General features: G+C 36.1%; 2 protein-coding genes across 2 annotated transcripts; both read right to left on the reverse strand.

Moving 5' to 3' along the window:
• Positions 1 to 947: 947 nt before the first annotated feature.
• On the reverse strand, positions 948 to 13461 carry snapc4 (small nuclear RNA activating complex, polypeptide 4). Its single transcript, XM_081366366.1, has 25 exons — positions 13100 to 13461; positions 12891 to 13028; positions 11820 to 11860; positions 11620 to 11719; positions 11398 to 11420; positions 11146 to 11286; positions 10909 to 11034; positions 10710 to 10788; positions 10542 to 10623; positions 10329 to 10430; positions 9793 to 9865; positions 9519 to 9683; positions 9220 to 9370; positions 8755 to 8861; positions 8060 to 8154; positions 7764 to 7858; positions 5598 to 5680; positions 5029 to 5508; positions 4851 to 4925; positions 4404 to 4569; positions 3957 to 4027; positions 3799 to 3864; positions 3559 to 3598; positions 1414 to 3428; positions 948 to 1335 (listed from the first exon to the last, which is right to left on the reverse strand). Exons 2-25 carry the CDS (start codon positions 13009 to 13011, stop codon positions 1270 to 1272), a joined length of 4563 nt encoding a protein of 1520 aa, XP_081222492.1. The 5' UTR covers positions 13012 to 13028; positions 13100 to 13461; the 3' UTR covers positions 948 to 1269.
• An 888-nt stretch (positions 13462 to 14349) lies between these two features.
• Positions 14350 to 17471, reverse strand: entr1 (endosome associated trafficking regulator 1). The gene is made up of 8 exons (XM_081367159.1): positions 17168 to 17471; positions 16927 to 17018; positions 16299 to 16709; positions 15882 to 15955; positions 15598 to 15709; positions 15417 to 15479; positions 15060 to 15199; positions 14350 to 14954 (listed from the first exon to the last, which is right to left on the reverse strand). The coding sequence occupies exons 1-8, from the start codon at positions 17205 to 17207 to the stop codon at positions 14870 to 14872; spliced, it is 1017 nt and encodes a 338-aa protein (XP_081223285.1). The 5' UTR covers positions 17208 to 17471; the 3' UTR covers positions 14350 to 14869.
• Between the last annotated feature and the right edge of the window lie 100 nt (positions 17472 to 17571).

The raw sequence follows: 17571 nt of genomic DNA on the forward strand, positions 1-17571 counted from the left end.
CAATAAATCTCCGGTGTTGCAATATATTGTACGACGGAGCCCCTAAAGGGACATGGTGAAAACATTTGCAAGGACGCAAAAGTATTTTGCCAGATATCGTTCCTGTCCCTTTAGGGGCTCTGTACTATGGTGGCATTTGGTTGCAGAATGAGTACAGTATGCAAAGTTTTTTGACATTTTCTAAAGAAGTTACAGTCCTTGAATAATTTATTCAGTGTGTGTCTATGATCTTAATTTGGCAGTTGTTTTGAGGTTTATCAGGCTACTGATATGTCAGGAGTTTATCTCATGTGAGTGTCCATGAACGAATACATATTTTTAAAAACTATCATTCTTTTGGTAGGTTTGAAAAACCCCAACTTTTTTTTTATGAGAATGCACCTTAAAGGGGTCATGAACTGAACTTTTTATTTTATTTTATAAAATTTCCTGAGGTGCACTTATAATGGTAGGATGATTTTTACAGCAAAAATGGTCATAATTTAGAAATAAAAGGCCATATTCTTCCCTGATTTTAGACTCTGATTTGAACGCTCTGTTGGAAGGGGCGTGTCTGCTGTGAGACTTGAATGTAAACGGTCACTGCTATGATTGGCTAACATTTTTGCATATGAAATAAGTATTACATGTGGAACTCTATTGAAATTTTTCTGAAGAGTTCTGAAACTTACAGGATGTTTTTATAGTGCAATGACCTCTTTCATGTCAAAAGATCAAGGAAAATTTGATTTCTCAATTCATGACCTCTTAAAAAACCCTAGAAATGCCATACTTTTATCAAGTGGTTTTGAACATACCAAAACATTTATTATAATATTATTAATTTACGATTTGCAAAACTGTCATACTTTTTGATTCTATACGTTGTACATTATGATCACATAATATAAAAAAAGCATACAAATTATAAATGCTTATAATACAAAAACATAAATGACAAGACATTTCACAATTCTACATAATTTATTCAAGAAACAATAACAGCAACAAAACAAAAGTATAAAATAATTTAAGAATAATTTAACAACAGGTCAGTGCAAATTCAGTGTCTTTTTTTCCCAAGAAAATTGCCAAGACACAAACAAAACATGTGGATGGAGTAAAATAAATCAGTGCTAAGAACACATAATATCTAACCGGTCCCTTAAACTGATAAAAAGTCAGATTCAACAGAATCTGAAGCTATTAGCACTAGTGCACAATTGCATGGTATGGAAATTGAACAACTGATGCAATGTGAACAACTATGTAATTTGACCTCCTTTGTCTTTATGTAATGATTCCTGAGAACTGTTTTGCTGATGCTTCGTTTTCATTCATGTTAAGCTCAATCTTCTGAAAGAGAAAAATACATTAGCACGAAAACTAAAAATAACACAAACAAAGGTTGCTTCAATGTTAAGCACAACTTACTGCAGCTGGTGGGTGAACTCTTTTTTCCCTCTGTTGTAAATGCAAGACCTCATCATCATCATCATCATCTTCATCATCATCATCAGCAGCAGCAGCATTGTTATCTGTGGATGACTGACATTTCTCATTCTCAGATGGGTTTATGGTGGCCAGAAGAGCTGGTAAGGTAAAGCACGACAAGAAACGAGCCTTGAAAAGCAGGTACGCTGGATTTGAGGCAAACCTTTCGGCAATCATTTTGCGGATGGCAGCTACTTGAGCTTCTTCTCCTATGTCATTTTGATACTCAGCTGGAAGGCTTTTCACTGCAGTTGTAAGCAGAGATTGTTTAGCTTTGAGCAAAGAAGTCAGTGTTTTGATGCTGGCGGCAGACGGTGGAAGGTAAGGCAAAGACATCTCTAGATGAGGTATCGGAATTCCACCTTTTCCATTTATCCAGTCATCTACTTCAGATGACTGCTCAGGAAATATCAAGTGAGGATCGAAGCTCACACCATCAGAGGGAGGATCAGGAATAGAGATTAATTGATTATTTGATGTTGTGATTTGAGGTACTACTGATGGAGCTGCAACACGAGGTGAAGGAGATGCAACATGAGGTGACGGAGCTACAGCATGAAGTGATGGAGCGATAACCTGAGGTGATGGAGCTACAATACGAAGTGATGGAGCTACAACATGAGGTGACGGAGCTACAAAATGAAATGATGGAGCTACAAACTGAGGTGATGGAGCAACAACATTAAATGATGGAGCTGCAATCTGAGGTGATGGAGCAACAACATTAAATGATGGAGCTACAATCTGAGGGACAGGAGCCAAACGTTGTAAAGGTCTTCTAGAAGCACAAAGGGGTCTCAATCTTGTGGCGGGCAAACTTTTCTGTTGGATGACAGTTGGCAGCTGACTAGTTCTCACAGGAAAGCAGCCATTTTCAGAAACACCACAAGGCTTTGCCACTTCATTTGTTGGTCCACCAGCTAAAGCTGGCACAGTCAAGGGAACCGGAAGAATGCTGAAAGCAGCATGAGATGCACTGGGACCTGTTGATGGAGATGACTGACATTGCCTTACAATGGTTTCATCAGAGGAGGAGTCTGATGAGTTCTTTGTAGATTCAACATGAGAACCTCTCTGGTCAACTTTGGTAGGTGCTTGGGATAACATACTTTGGTTCAATACTAAACTAGAAGTAGTTGAAGGAGGCATCTGGATGCATGAATTATTACCTCTGGGGCTAATGTTCATAGAGGAGGAAGTCTTTTGGGTGAAGCTGGTGGCATTCGAGACCGAAGAACTTATAAGGCCAGGATTGACAGAGGAAGAAGCAACAACGAGGGCAGATGATGGTGGGTATAAATTGGTTAAGGTGAATGGACAAGTACTGTTATTTAGCAGGGAATTGTTTGGCACATTCAGCATCTGGTTGCTTGGGATATTGGCAGAAAGTGGACCAGTTACTTGTACCAAACCGGTGGGGGAAAGAATCCAGTTTACTGGCTGTGCCTGCAATGTAATGGTCGGTAAAGCAACGTTTTTGCTCTTTTTTTGTTTCTGTGACTCTTTTTTTGTACTTTTAACTTTAGCTTCTTTCATTAGGGTTTGGACCTTCTCAGTAGGTTTGCGGGTGCGTTTCATAGATTGGACGCTGTTTGAGTCCTCTACACTTGGTGATTTGGACGTTGAGGTTGTGATGGGTTGCACTGGCGGTGTCTGTTGTAGTAGCGCTAGAGGAATTGGTGATATAGCTTGCGGTGGTGACTGTGGTAGTAATGATATTTTCTGTCCTTTAAGCATTGAAGGTTGCACTGCCTCCTGCATGTTTGGCTGTGTAATGACAAGATTGTTGGGATGAATCAAAGCAGGGGGCATCATCTGCCTGTCTGGCAACTGGGGAGGGTCAAGATGATGAACTGGCTGCAGGGGAGGTGAATGTTGAGGAGGTTCTGCAGGTTTCTTGTGTTCAGCTTTCTGGTTTGCTTCCTGAAGCATCATTGCCACTGTTTTAGGAGGATCTATATAACCATAGAAACGACAGATTAACATTATGCATGTTTTGACAGAAATAACTGGAGCTCTTTGAATGTTGTAGTTTTGCTATTTTATTTCAATACTTTAAAATGGATAAATATAAAACTTAGATACCTGTTCTCGGCTTACATACAGCAATAGGCTTCTGGAAAAACTGACACAAGAGAGAACAATTGACAAGAACACTAATCTTTGAGATATTAACTTCTTTTAAAAAATACTGCATATTTTTAAGCATATCAGAAACAAAGCAGGGCTGCCCCTAACTAGAAAATTCTTAGTCGAAGGCAACCCTACAACAAAGTATGACAACTACGCTAATAAACGCAAGATGCTGGATTGATAAATAAATACCTTAATGCCTTTCTTTTGCTCAATTTCAATGACATTTCTGCAACCCATGACATCTATGTGAAAAGCCTGTTTTCAGACATAACACAAAACCATGTAAAACCCTGTAATCTTCGTTTCTTTTATTTCATCATAAATGTTGACAAAGATGCTAGGCTTACTTTGATGTAAAATAAAAGCACTGATGTCTTTTGGAGAGGGATGTCGGCTGCTTTTATTCCAACAATATCACCTGTAAAGTGGTTATTGACTGAATGAATAACTGACAACAAAAACATATGCATTGAACTATTCGCTCATAACTAGGCCCACATGGAATCTGAAGACTAGAATACTACTAACTAAATGCACTGAATTGAAATGGTTCTCATTTTAGTTCCATGATGAGATATCTTGGTAGAAGCATAAAAAAAGGGGGCAAAACTTAAACATCACTTTAGCTATTGGTATCATTATCCAGAAATCTGCCTGACAAGTCGTTTCAGAAGAAGTGCAAGTTTGATCAAGAAATACAAATTAAGTTTTTTGTGCAAACTCCATGCAGGCCTGCTTATAACTAAACCACATATTTTCAGGTGTTTTGTCAAAAGTGAAACAAGGGTCTGTACCTTCGCAAAATGTATTGTCTTTCACTGGTGGAGGCAGGATCACATTACCAATCCATGGGGTAATAGCTTTCAGGAGGTCATTTTTAAGGCTGAACATGTCCTGAACCAGCCTTCTTTTCCTTTTATTTCCTGGACATCCCTGGACTTTCTTTTTATTTCCTGGACTCTAAAAAGTTGATAATCAACAAAGTATATACTTATTTTTTAAAGTAAATATATTTTCCAAATGTAACTTTAAATAATATTATTCAGATTTAAGACTGTTAAGGCGGCATATTGTCTTTCCAATATCATACTTATTTTTTTAAGGCTACCATTGCTTTTGGCAAGTGGCAACCATTTTCTATTATATTAGTTTAAACAAATATTAATAATATAATGGCCTTATGGTATTTACTACAAATGTAACATCTAGCATCATCTCTGTTAACCACATGTCTTTATTACCAATGCTCCCTTCCACTGAATGAAGTCTCTAATATCAATCCCTGCCACCTTGATCATGGCCTTCTCATCGTCCGTCTGCATGCATGAAAAGAAATTCATTTTACAAAGAAGAACTGCAGAGCATATAAATCTACATTGATCTGCAAAGAAAAGAGAATGAAGAAAGCAAACATCTTACCTGGCTCTGCAGAACAGGAGGATTCATACCCACATAAGTTCTTTCCATGTTTCCAAAACGGTTCAGGATGGTGTTGCGCATCAAAATGGGTCTGACTTTCGGACACTTGCTCTCCTTTGATCGAATGCGGCCTAACCCAGATTCTTTAGTGGATTCCTGTAGTTCCTCCTCATTGGAGGGAAGACGGACCCACGCTGTCCTGAGAGTTCTTTGAGGAATAAGAAGTGTGTTCGTAGGTATCCATTTCTTCATATCTGGCTGTACATAGTCCTTTTTTGGTATTTCCACATCTTCGACTAAGGGAAGATCTTGATCACCATCATCATCATCATCATCACTGTCCATATACTTAAGCGGTTTTTCATCCTCAGAGCTGGAATAGATCTCCGTTTTAATTTTTCTTCCCAACACTTTTTGTCTTTTTGCTGTTTGTTGTCCTGTTGTTTGCTTCATTTCTCTTTTTATGCCTTTATTTTGACTCTAAACAAAGAAATAACAACAATGTGTTTGAATATTCATGATATTTATTCTTGTTGAATGCTGCAAGACATACTGAAGAATGAACTTACAGTTTTTGTCATTAATTTCCACTTGTTCAGGCACTGGCAGTCAACCCGGTTTGGGATCTCTGAGGCAATCTTACTCCACTTGCCTGGAAAATTCAATTGATAAAGACAATTTAGAGTCTTTAGGATACAGTAAGCAATACAAGTGGTTAGAGCTCTTTTGAAGGCTGACACAGTCTCTAGATTGAAAATGACTATTGTCATTGTGAGGTTGTCTACCAGTGTCAAAGCTGCAATGTTCACTCTAAACATGGAGCAATTAGCAGTGAGGTCAAAGCTTGAGTTCAAAAGTAAAAGTCAAATAAAATCTGTTGGTTTAAAAGTTCTCTTTGCACTAGTCATTTCAAAATGTTGAACACATATTTACACACTTTTGTTAGATTTGCTCCATATTCATATAGTTAAAAACAAAAAATGATTTAAATTAGTCATGATGAGTCATCTTGAACTGGCTTTGATGTAATGGTCATTCGTTATTTACATACAGTACTGATAAAAAGATTATGTTTTTTAAAAAGAAATCTCTTGTGCTCACCAAGGCTGCATTTATTTGATCAAAATACAGTAAAACAGTAATATTATGCAATATTAGAACAATTTAAAATAATTTTTTTTCTGGTTTCATATATTTTAAAATGTATTTTTTTCTTGTGATGACAGCTGAATTTTCAGCATCATTATTTCAGTCGTCAGTGTCACATGATCCTTCAGAAATCATTCTAATATGCATATTTAGTGCTCAAGTTAATATATTTGTAAATGTATTTTTTTTAACAAGGTCTGTTTATTTAAGATTTTGTAATATACAAGGAAAGAAAACTAGCCTGGGAAAACCCAGACAAACTTTCGGCAAATTTAGATTTGCTCTGCAAGTAGTCTGGCAAAGAGCCCATTCAAGCTGATTTCTAATCCGCCCAAATCGAGGCACCAATCAGAAACGTTAAAGCGGGCTTTACACGATGACGATCGCTCTGATTGGTTTTAGGTCTATCCAATTGCGCCCAGAGGCATTTGAGCGACGTCCATTGGTGAAGCGCACCATCTTTTAAATGCATTATTATATTCAAATTGCAAACACATGAGGATAGTCTCCATGAAAGACCACTGACAGATGAACGTGCTACTACATTTCTCTCCGAAACGGTAGGAAATTAAATTAGATTTAATAGAGGATTTTAACTGTGACAAGATGATTGACAGGGCAGTTTACGTGACAGGATGCACGCGACAGATCCGTCCGATAAAGATGACGAAGTAGTATGTCCCAAAGCCTGCCTACTTTTTTGCTACACATTCAAAAGTAAATACCTTTTCTTCACAAAAAGAGTACATACGCAGCATATGGCTTTACACGATGACGATCGCTCTGATTGGTTTTAGGTCTATCCAATTGCGCCCAGAGGCATTTGAGCGACGTCCGTTGGTGACGCCCCTTTGGAAATGAGTAATTAATGAAGCTTTGCCTGACCATAACTCAGTTGCTACTGAGAATGGTCTGGTTTTAACCAGGCTAAAAGATAACACAAAAACCAACACAATACAGAATATCCAGTCAAAACCCCAACACAAACCATCCCTCTACCCATTAGACATGAAGTATCAATTACATTGTAAAAAAACATTAACATTCTTTTATCATCCTAACACATATTTTGGGACTGTATTCCCAGCTTTTTTTCATTAATTTTTTTTAATTTTTCAACAAATGACAAGAAAGGTTGCCAGATTGCATAACATCTCTGGGGAGACCCTTTGAAGAGAGTATCTTCTTTTTTTCTAGTTTTAGATATTGCATGATCTCCTCAATCCAATGAAAAGTGGGGGGAATAGGGTCTTTCTATTTAAACAATATTAATCTTCTGGCAAGTAGTGTGCAAAAGGCAAACATTTGACAATTATAACTATGTAGGCGCATGTTATGTGCTGTACCACCGAATATAGCAATAAAAAGAGATGGGGTCTATTGGTAATACTATTATTTCTGAAAATGCATTAAAAATCGATTTCCAAAAGTTATACAAACTTGGGCGTGTCCAGAACATATGTAAAAGGCTCGCAGGAGCCTTATTTGTAAATGTATTTAAAAAACAAAATTGTATTGACCCAAAACTTTTGAACGGTAGTGTATATCAAATATGACAAAAAAGATTTAAGAGGGAAATCACTTACCAACACCATATTTCTCCACCTTCTGTTTTAGTAGTTCCACCTCCTCTTTGCTCCAAGGCCCCTTTTTCACATTCTCCTGAAGACAATCTAAATACCTAAGTGAGAAAAATATTCACATTTACATATCAAGTACCAGTTGGCCTAAACATCTTTTATACCATACCATGTATTGCTATCATTTAGTGCACGAGTCAATCCAGCAAGTTCGATTTAGGAGTTGAGATGATTTCAGGGACGTTATTTTGAAACATTAGTTGCAGAGCATAAATTTACTTTTTTTCTGAAATGTGTCATACCTGTCACGACAAGCACCGTCGGTCCTGCCTGGCACTTCCATTCTGATTTTTCCCCATTCTCTAGTGCCATACTTTGCGACAGCATTCCGCAACAACTGATGTGAGAGAAGTCAGTCAAATTAGTGAACGTGTGATTTTAGCAGGTTAAGGAACAGCAAAAAGACATGCATGTGTGACTGCAACAGATATTAAAACTGAAACATTGTGTCTTCAGTGATACAAAAGCCTGTTATTAAACAGAGTTCCCACACATTTTCCATTTCAAAATTCCATACATTTTTCAGACCATTATATTTAACATAAATGGTTCATAGAGCATTATTTGTAGCATTATATACAGTCATCTATAAATATTTTTAATTTTCTTTTTTTCATTGGGTTTCTCAAAGTGGTAAACTGTGCTAAGTTCCTAAAACACTTAATAACCTCTGTTCTTTACCTCTGACACATCAGTTTGACACTGTAAATGTGGTTTGATGTTGCACGATCGCCTAGCAGCAAAGTAAAACTTATTTCGATAATCGTTTGATCCTTTATCTGTTGCTGGTTTGGGTGAGTTTCCAATATTCTGGAAACTCAGTTTTCTTTTTTTTTTTATAGTTATCTAGACCTGCAAATTACTCAAATCAATTTCCATACTTTTCAAACTACGTAAGAATCCTGATTTAATGAGAAAATTAAATGATGTTCCATACCTGGTCCTCCTCTTTGGACCAGGGACCTTTCTTTAAAGAGGGATCCAGAACAGATGACCATCGATATGCCAGCTGTGATCCATCACGTCCCACCATGAAATATGACACTATGGAGATAATAAATATTTCAAATATATGGCTCCTATGATACATGTTTTCAAAATACAACTAAAGTAAACCAGTAATCAGTTAAACCGGTCATAAAGAACACATTTTTGCATTTTAAACAAATTGTAAAATAAACTATTTTAAAAAAAAGTGCAGGTGGATTTAAGAACACATCATGTGTGAATAAGTTCCTCATAGTCCCCTTATTGGTTTTCTTCTATTCATAGAAAAATTACATCTACATTAAATATCACCTATTCTGACTCATCTAATCTGATATCAGAGTCAGAATGATCTCCTTTAGGAACAAATACACCACATCCAGTACAAGAACTCAAGAAGACCCAACTGTCTTACTCTGTATGTAAGGGATAAAGTTGCCGATTCTCATTTTTTCAACAAGTTCTTTGAGGATCTGGTCTTCTTCCGGTGTCCACTCTTTCCTTCTGAAGGTCTTCGAAATGTAGCGCTGGTGAGTCTGGAAGCACATGAAGGCCGTTCTGTTGGTCTGGAAGGGAAATAACAAGAAATATATCAAAGACATTAAAATGAATGGTGGGTTGCATTGTTAAACATGTTAAAAATTAAAAACCATAATACACACCATATTAACTCAAGCAGCTATTTTGAAAGTGAATGAATGTCTCTATTCTTACCCCAAGAGCCTCTGCGATTTTGTCCCAATGGCAGCAATTGAATTCTTCTACAATTCCTTTCAGTTTATCGATCTCATCCTGTTTCCACACCGACTTGTTAATGGAGGGGTGCAAAAAGTTCTGCCAGAACCTTTTCAAATCGTCAGCCTGTCTCAAACCTTCAAACTACCACACAGAAACAAGTCCTTTCATGCTTTTAAAATGGGAAATGTATGTTAGAAGATAGTACAAGATGTATGTGGCTGCATGTCAATAAAACAACTACATAACTTACGTCAATATTTGATATTTTCTCCCAGTCATGATCGTCATATTGTTCACCCACCAGCTGATCATCTTTCAGGGTGCTAAAGTGATATTGAGTTTGATTACACATTTTATTGCACAATAAGTACACTAACATTCAAAAGTTTGAAGTCTGTAAGGTTATTTTATTGTTTTTAAAAATGTATTCATGTAATGGTAAAGCTGAATTTTCAGCAGTCTTCAGTGTCACATGGTCCTTCAGAAATCATTCTAATATGATGATTTGCTGCACAAGAAAAAAACTCTTCTTACAATTAACGTTAAAAACAGTTGAGCTGCTTACTATTTTTGTGGAAACCATTATGATACTTTTTTTCAGGATTCTTTGATGAATAGGAAGAAAAGAACAGCATTCATTTGAAATGCTTTGTAACAGTATAAACATATATTTTATATATATATGTCTCAAACATTATATATATATATATATATATATATATATATATATATATTTTTTTTTTTTTTTTTTTACTCTCTGAGACAAGGTGCTTAAAATGTCTTTACCTTATTTTTGCAATTTCTTGCTCAATTAATTCAATTTGCTTTTTCAACTCCTCTTTTGCCTCATCGTCAACTCTAGACATCTTGGCACTCAAATACTCCATCCTATGAAAACACAGACGATTACAAGCTCTCAAAATGCAATAAAAAAATATATACAGCGAGGCCAACAATAACCAGATATTTAGGTTTGCTTTTCCTTTTTCTGGAACTCACTTGGATAGTTTGGGTTGTAGCATCCTTTTCATAATGTCTGTGGCGACTGCGTTAGACAGCAAAGTCTTCTGCCAACCCTCCCCTGAAAGACATTACCACGTGTTTTATTTTTAAATATAAAAAAAATCTTCAAGTAACAAGAAGCAAGCACAATGTCTTAAAACATACATCTTCTTATTTTCAGCTCATCAATCGGTCTGGTACCGTGACTCAGCCTTTCTTTAGTTTCTGGATTTGATGGAGGGCCCTGGAGGCAAATAAAAAGAATAAATAACTTCCGGCAAAAAAAGTCAATAACGATACTGAAATGCATGATTTCACAGGCACCAGAAAAATACATATTTCCAGTATTACTTTCATCACATACCAGACCGGTGAGTTTGTCTTTAAAGTAAGGCTTCATGAAGTATCCAAGAAAGAGTTTCTGAGAGGGAAGTCCTTGTGCGGAGGAGCTAGATGTGCTTGGGCCAGAGAGCTGAGCCTCAATCTCTTTCTGTGGAGATACAGTCAGCTTTAAATGAGTGATAGTGTAATTTAACTAACGCAATTGAGTAGCATGAAAACACAGTTTCAATCTGTAACAGCCCAGATGTTTGTTGTTCACCTGTTGCTGTTGATTCTCTTTGAGGAGCTGCTCCAGCTCAGATAGTTTCTCTTTCAGCACCTCCTGATAGACAAAATTCATTTGCAGGCAAGTCTCCACATTTTGCGGGAGATCCAAATGATCATCATCCTCTTCATCACTCTAATGAACGTAAAACAATTGTATAAGCATTTTTTTTTTTAAATTTAAAATGTACATAAATAAATAAATAGCAGCAAAAGCATGTATGAAGGAAGCAAAGCGGTAACTCACAGAATCAGTTCCATGTTCACTGTCTGTTTCACCAAAAAAATAAAAAATAAAGGTTGATTAGAAGCAGACCCTATGATGAAATACTACTGACCTATCAGATTACGCGTCAAATATTTAAAAGCAACCCACTAATTTCAGCAAAAGTGCCCATGGAGAATGTGAAGGCTAATTTGTTTTAAGCTGATGAAAATCACTGTATATTTAGAATAATATTATATTTACCCTGCAATACGTTAGCCAGTGCTGGATTAGCACCAAGTGTATTTTCCAACTCCTCGATCTCCCTCTGAATCCGCTGCCTCTCTGTCTCCAAGTCATCATGCTTCAAGAGGGAGTTACAAGCAAATAATATTTTTTATTAAAAAATTACATTTCATTTCTATAGTGTGTTGTATTAACCAGACGTCTTTCTAGATTCTTACCAATCCTTCAATCACAGGCCCACTGTCATCAGATTCATCATCTGTCATGGAAACATAATATGACATTAACACAGAACACAAGTCAAAAACACAGCCCCCAACTTTTTGATTATGATTTTTTATTTTCAATCAATAAACAACACATATCATACAGAAAGAGCATTCGGATGAGAATATCCTATTGACTGTAGAATATTCAAAGAAGCTCTTTAAGTGCAGAGGCTATATTCATCCAGGTGTTTACAGTGGTTGTCTTTGCCTTATTGATCTTTGCAGTTGTACACTCAAGGCAAACTATGTAATGAAACGAGACTATCCAAAATTGCTTCAAGTTTGTATCTGGGGTTATCCACTGCTGTAAAATAGCTTTTTTTGCAGCTGTGAACCCTGCCATCAACACTTTTTTGTCACGTAAAGTAAATTGGTACTTTGAATCATCATTCAATAATAGTAAACAGAGGTCCAAATCCAAATGTAGACATGTAAGATCATGTAACATAACAAATCACATACTTCCAGAATAGTTGAATCATTAGTTGAATCCCAAAACATATGTAGAAATGTACCAGTGGCGTCAGCGTTACAGAAACTGCAGTATGGATTGGGTATAAGTTTCATGCGGTATCGCTTGTAAGGTGTATAGTAGACACGATGGATAGTCTTAAAATGAATAAGTACATGACTAAGGTTTTTAGAAGTAAGGCCAATGTTTGACCACACAGTTTCCCAGTCTGGGTGGAATCCTAACCAAGAAAGTTCCAAATCCCACATTGATAGTGTCTTTAAAGGCTTATGAACACTACAGAGTAAAGAATTATAGATTACTGTGGATCTTTGACAGGATCAATCCAGCTAAACATTGGGTGGTCAGTCAAAACAGCCCCCAACTTTTTGACAACTTAATTCCCATGACCCATGAAATCAATATATGATTGTACATATTTCCAAGATAGGTCTTTTCTCAAGTCCCTGTAAGATGCTTATCTACTAACTAGACAGCATTTGGGGGCGTCATGGTTGTGTTAATGGGATGTGATGTCCAAAAACAGTGTTTAAGAGACAGTGACTCACCACTGTTGCTGTCAGATGACAGTAGGTCTATGATGCTGCTGTCTGCACCTAGAGAACTCTCAAGAGCCAAAATCTCCCTCTGGATTTTTTCCCTCTTCGCAAGCAAGTCATCCGATGCCATTTTAGACAAGATGAAACCTGAAAACCCAACTTTTTTAGATTACTGGACATAGCACTGCACAATTTTCGCCGTGTGGACATGCACTTACATTAGCTTTCTTTTAATGCATAAGTCTGCTTCAGTATTGCAGCTCTTCTATGACACAAGTACAATAATAAGTCCTACTGGATCCTGTAGCATCACTGCTCGCGTTTCTGAATGTCTCACTCAAATCTAACTGTACAGCCGCATTTTTACAAAGAGTGCACTTGGGGGTCTTTGAACTAGATTTACAATTATTACTACATAGAAGTCATTGATTTTAATGACTGACTTCAAATATCACCTTAATTTATATAAACTTATTCAAACTGTTAAGAATGAGTCTCCCCTGATAAAACTATTATTCGTGCATAGAACGTCATGCGTATAAAAACACGAAGCGCGCGGTAATTGTGCGTCATCTTCACTGACACTTCATAATAAAAGTCCAGCCTTCATCGACCCTTCACCATCGGGAAAAAATGGATTTTATTTTGTTGTGTTAATTACAACGTAAATTAATGCACATTAAATTAACACAAATATTGTATGTTCAAAATTCAGTGGTGGACAAAATTATTAGAACGGTACATTTTTATTTTTATTTTAAAATAAGTCACTTCTGCTCACCAAGGCTTCATTTATTTGATCCAAAGTGAAATATTTTTACAATTTAAAATAACTGTTTTCTATTTTAATATATTTTAAAATGTAATTTATTCCTGTGATCAAAGCTGAATTTTCAGCATCATTACTTCTTCAGTGTCACATGATCCTGATTTGATGCTCAAGAAAAATGTATTATTATTATCAATGTTGAAAACAGTTGTGTACAATTTCTTTTCAGGATTATTTGATGAATAGAAAGTTCAAAAGAACAGCATTTATCTGCAACATAATAAATGTCTATACTGTCATACAAGGATTAATTTCTTTCCAAAAAAAAAAAAAAAGGATCTGAAGGATCCTTTCTGAGGAAAAAGAATTTCTGAAGGATCATGTGACACTGAAGAAGTAATGATGCTGAAAATTCAGCTACAATTTTCATAGATTTAAAATGTATTCAAATAGAAAACATTTATTGTAAATTGTAAAAATATTTCACAATATTACTGTTTTTGCTGTATTTTGGATCAAATAAGCCTTGGTGAGCAGAAGAGACACCTTTTAAAACATTAAAAAAATCTTACCGTTCTAATAATTTTGGCAACCACTGTATATCAAATTGAATATAATAAAATGGTTTTATGATTTAGCATCTATTAAATGCAATTTCAGGACACTAAGTGTTGAATTCTAAAAGAACAATAGGGCCATATGATTAAAAACTTCTTTATTAAGTCAATAAAGAACATTATGAATATAAGGCACTTCATCCAATGCTGATTAGTAAAGTGTTGTTTAAATAAACAATTAACTAAAATGCTGTAATTTAAAACAGCAGAACTATAAAAATGTGTTAATTTATATATATATATATATATCAATATACAATCATGAAATACAAAAAATCTTGTAAATATCATGTAATAGAAATTTAAGAAAGGACTTATTTGACAAAAGTGCAAAAGGTTTTGAAAATAAACTACAACAACATAGAGCTTTGATTTTGGTGAGAGAATCCAAGGCACTGTTTGGTGCACTTAAGTATCTTTATGCTTAAACTCCTGCTAGAGCTTAATTTTGGGATTATTTGGCCTAGCACACCTCACTTTGCCATTCCATAAAACCTAAACAGATGTTAATGAAGTTGATGAATAAAATAATAAACAATGGAGTACCACAGTTGGGTCTATAGTGCACAGAACGTAATGTTTTGGATGTGAGAGGGAAACACTTAATCATGAATCTCGGTGATCTTGTCAATGGAGGTCAATAACTGGGATACAAAATAGAGCGTCTCTCTTCCTGTCAGCAACTGCCTGTAAACATACACAACACTTTCAGTGCAATGATTTGATTCATTTACATTTCTGACCATTATTAAAAGAGAATAACTCAAAGGTAATTGTCATTGTTAACCATACTTGATAGAAGTCTCTGCATCTTGAGCTGCTTTGTTAAGGTACTCAGAGGCTACTTGTGCATTGTGTCTCATTGTGGTTAAGGCTGTAGTTTCTCCATTTCTAAGCCTTTCATTTTCACTTTTATATCCTTCAAGCTGGCCCTGAGAAGAAAACGATAAAATAATCATAATGAAGGAGTTTTAATCTGAACAAAAAAGCATTTTGATCAAAAATTCACACAAAGTTCACAAACATATTATTTAGTAGTATATATAAATGCATTACAGTATATAGTGGTACATACACATATAAATGCACCATTATAATGTACATAGTGTGCTTTTTCAGTGTGCTTGTGCATATGGAAAGAAGTCAAACCTGGAGTTGTTGTAGATCTTGTTTCAATTTTGAAATACTATTTTCAGCCTTGACTGCCCGCTTCTGTATTGGATAAAACAGAATTTTAATTTCTTGAGAGCAGTAAAGATAAAACATCTTCATCTTATTTTTTAAACCTTACTAAAAAAAAATCTGTCATATGAATGACAATGCTTTATACCGTCATTAACTGAAGGTTTTGTTCTACTGACTGCACCATCGTCTCCAAAGCCTTAGCCTCTCTCTCCTCCTGTAACTTCTTGTTGTGCAACTCATCTGTGAGTTGTTCGATCCTATTACAAATTGGAAAGTTTAACCATAAGAAATAATCTACAGAACTATAGAAGCAACCATTGATCTTTAATAACACAGCAGCAATACTGACACACTTCAGTCCATTAATTACCTCAGAATCATTGTAAGTAATTTGCATAAATACATTACATTCTGTGTAAAGAGCCTTACCTTCTGGAGTCAGTTTCTGATCTTCTAAGGAGTTCTTTGATTTGTTTTCGGAGTAGAGAATTTTCTTCTCTGAGCTAAAACACATTAAAGTTAACATTAAAATGGAGAATGGAATAACGACATCTCTTTTCTTCTCTGATGATAAGTTTACTGGTGTGAGGGCGGGACAACCTGTCACTCACATGAAATCGACCAATAGCAAACCACAACGATCCAATCAATTCCAGATGGACAAACTCAACAGCTTTTCTTGTTCGAGAAGCCGTTTCATTCAAATATACATCACAATAAGGAAGAAAAGACTATCACTACTTCAGTTTCATGTCGACTTGAGAAACATTTATTTTGAAAAGAAACACTAATTATAATATAACAAACATTCAGCTCATGTGTGTGCAGCTCATGTACACAACATACCCGTTGAGCATTCTTTGTGCCAATTTTAGCACTGTTCCTCTTAGAATGGAAAGAAACATCAATCGCTGAAGTCTCTTCATCCCCCTCATAGCTTCCTGTGCTTCTTCTTCCTGAGTGGTTCTTTGGCAGGAAGTCAGATTGACCCAGCTCCCATTCGGTCTCATTCGCTTCCCTCTCATCACTGCACAGAGACGATTGCTCAGAGTAAGCGCTGTGGTCTGAAGTCCCACATAGCTGGAAGTCATGAGAACCTTCAAGTGCTGATGGGTGGCAGCTTTCAATCCATGTCTCCTCATGTTCGCTTTCAGAAGGCTGAGAGAGCACAGAGGGGTCTGTGAAGAAAGGCCCCTCGGTAGCAAAATCTATGGAGGTGTTATAGTCCTGCTCGACGTGGCATACACCATCATATACCTTTGGGAAATCAATCACACCACAAGACTACTCAAGTAAAATGGTGATTAGAGGTATGTATTGACATAATGGCCATTTTTAAACATGCTTATGATAGATTGTCTCTGCATCTTGAGTTGTTACTTGAAGTTACCTGAACACCTAATACACATTCATATACATCTAAAAATCTAAAAACTATCCAAGGTGACAATGCCTTTGTAATCTTCTTCCTCACCTCAGTGTCTTCTGAAGTACATGGCTGCTGGTTCTTATTTCTGATAAACTCTTTGAAAGAAAATGGATTCAGGTCGTGATGCTTTGGCTCATCTGAAAGTAAATTCGTCCATGTGCACAAAAGACATTAAAAATAAAGATTTCAAGAATACTCTGCAACCTATTCAAGACAGAGAACTTGTGCTGCATTATTATCATGTTGGTTTGTAGAAAGAGCAAAAGACAGGCAGGTTGACACGTACCATCTTCAATGATGAGCTTTTTCGTCTTGTGTTTGGACATGTTAACTTACAAATCAACTTGACCAGAGACGTAAACTATCCTGCAGACTGTAACGTTAACTGCTAAATAACTGAGCTCAACATTACAAGAGAAGAACTACTGAATCAAGTAAAGGGTATTCAAAGTAAACGGTTCCGTGTAATTATTGTCAATGTCGATTATTCTGTTATAAACCTTAATTCGTTACTGTATTTTAGAAATGGCAATACTAATCTACAGGAGTTCTCACGGGTCTGCTTCTGTCCGACAGTGAGCGGTTTTTCTAAAGGGAACATGTACAACATCGCCACCTATTGACGTGGAAGACACGAGCATTGGGTTGGAAAAGGGTTCATGTTTGGTTTTGAGAAATGCTGACTCGTGC

This window comes from Scardinius erythrophthalmus (genome assembly GCF_964197995.2).
Source record: "Scardinius erythrophthalmus genome assembly, chromosome: 5".
NCBI classification, from domain to species: domain Eukaryota; kingdom Metazoa; phylum Chordata; class Actinopteri; order Cypriniformes; family Leuciscidae; genus Scardinius; species Scardinius erythrophthalmus.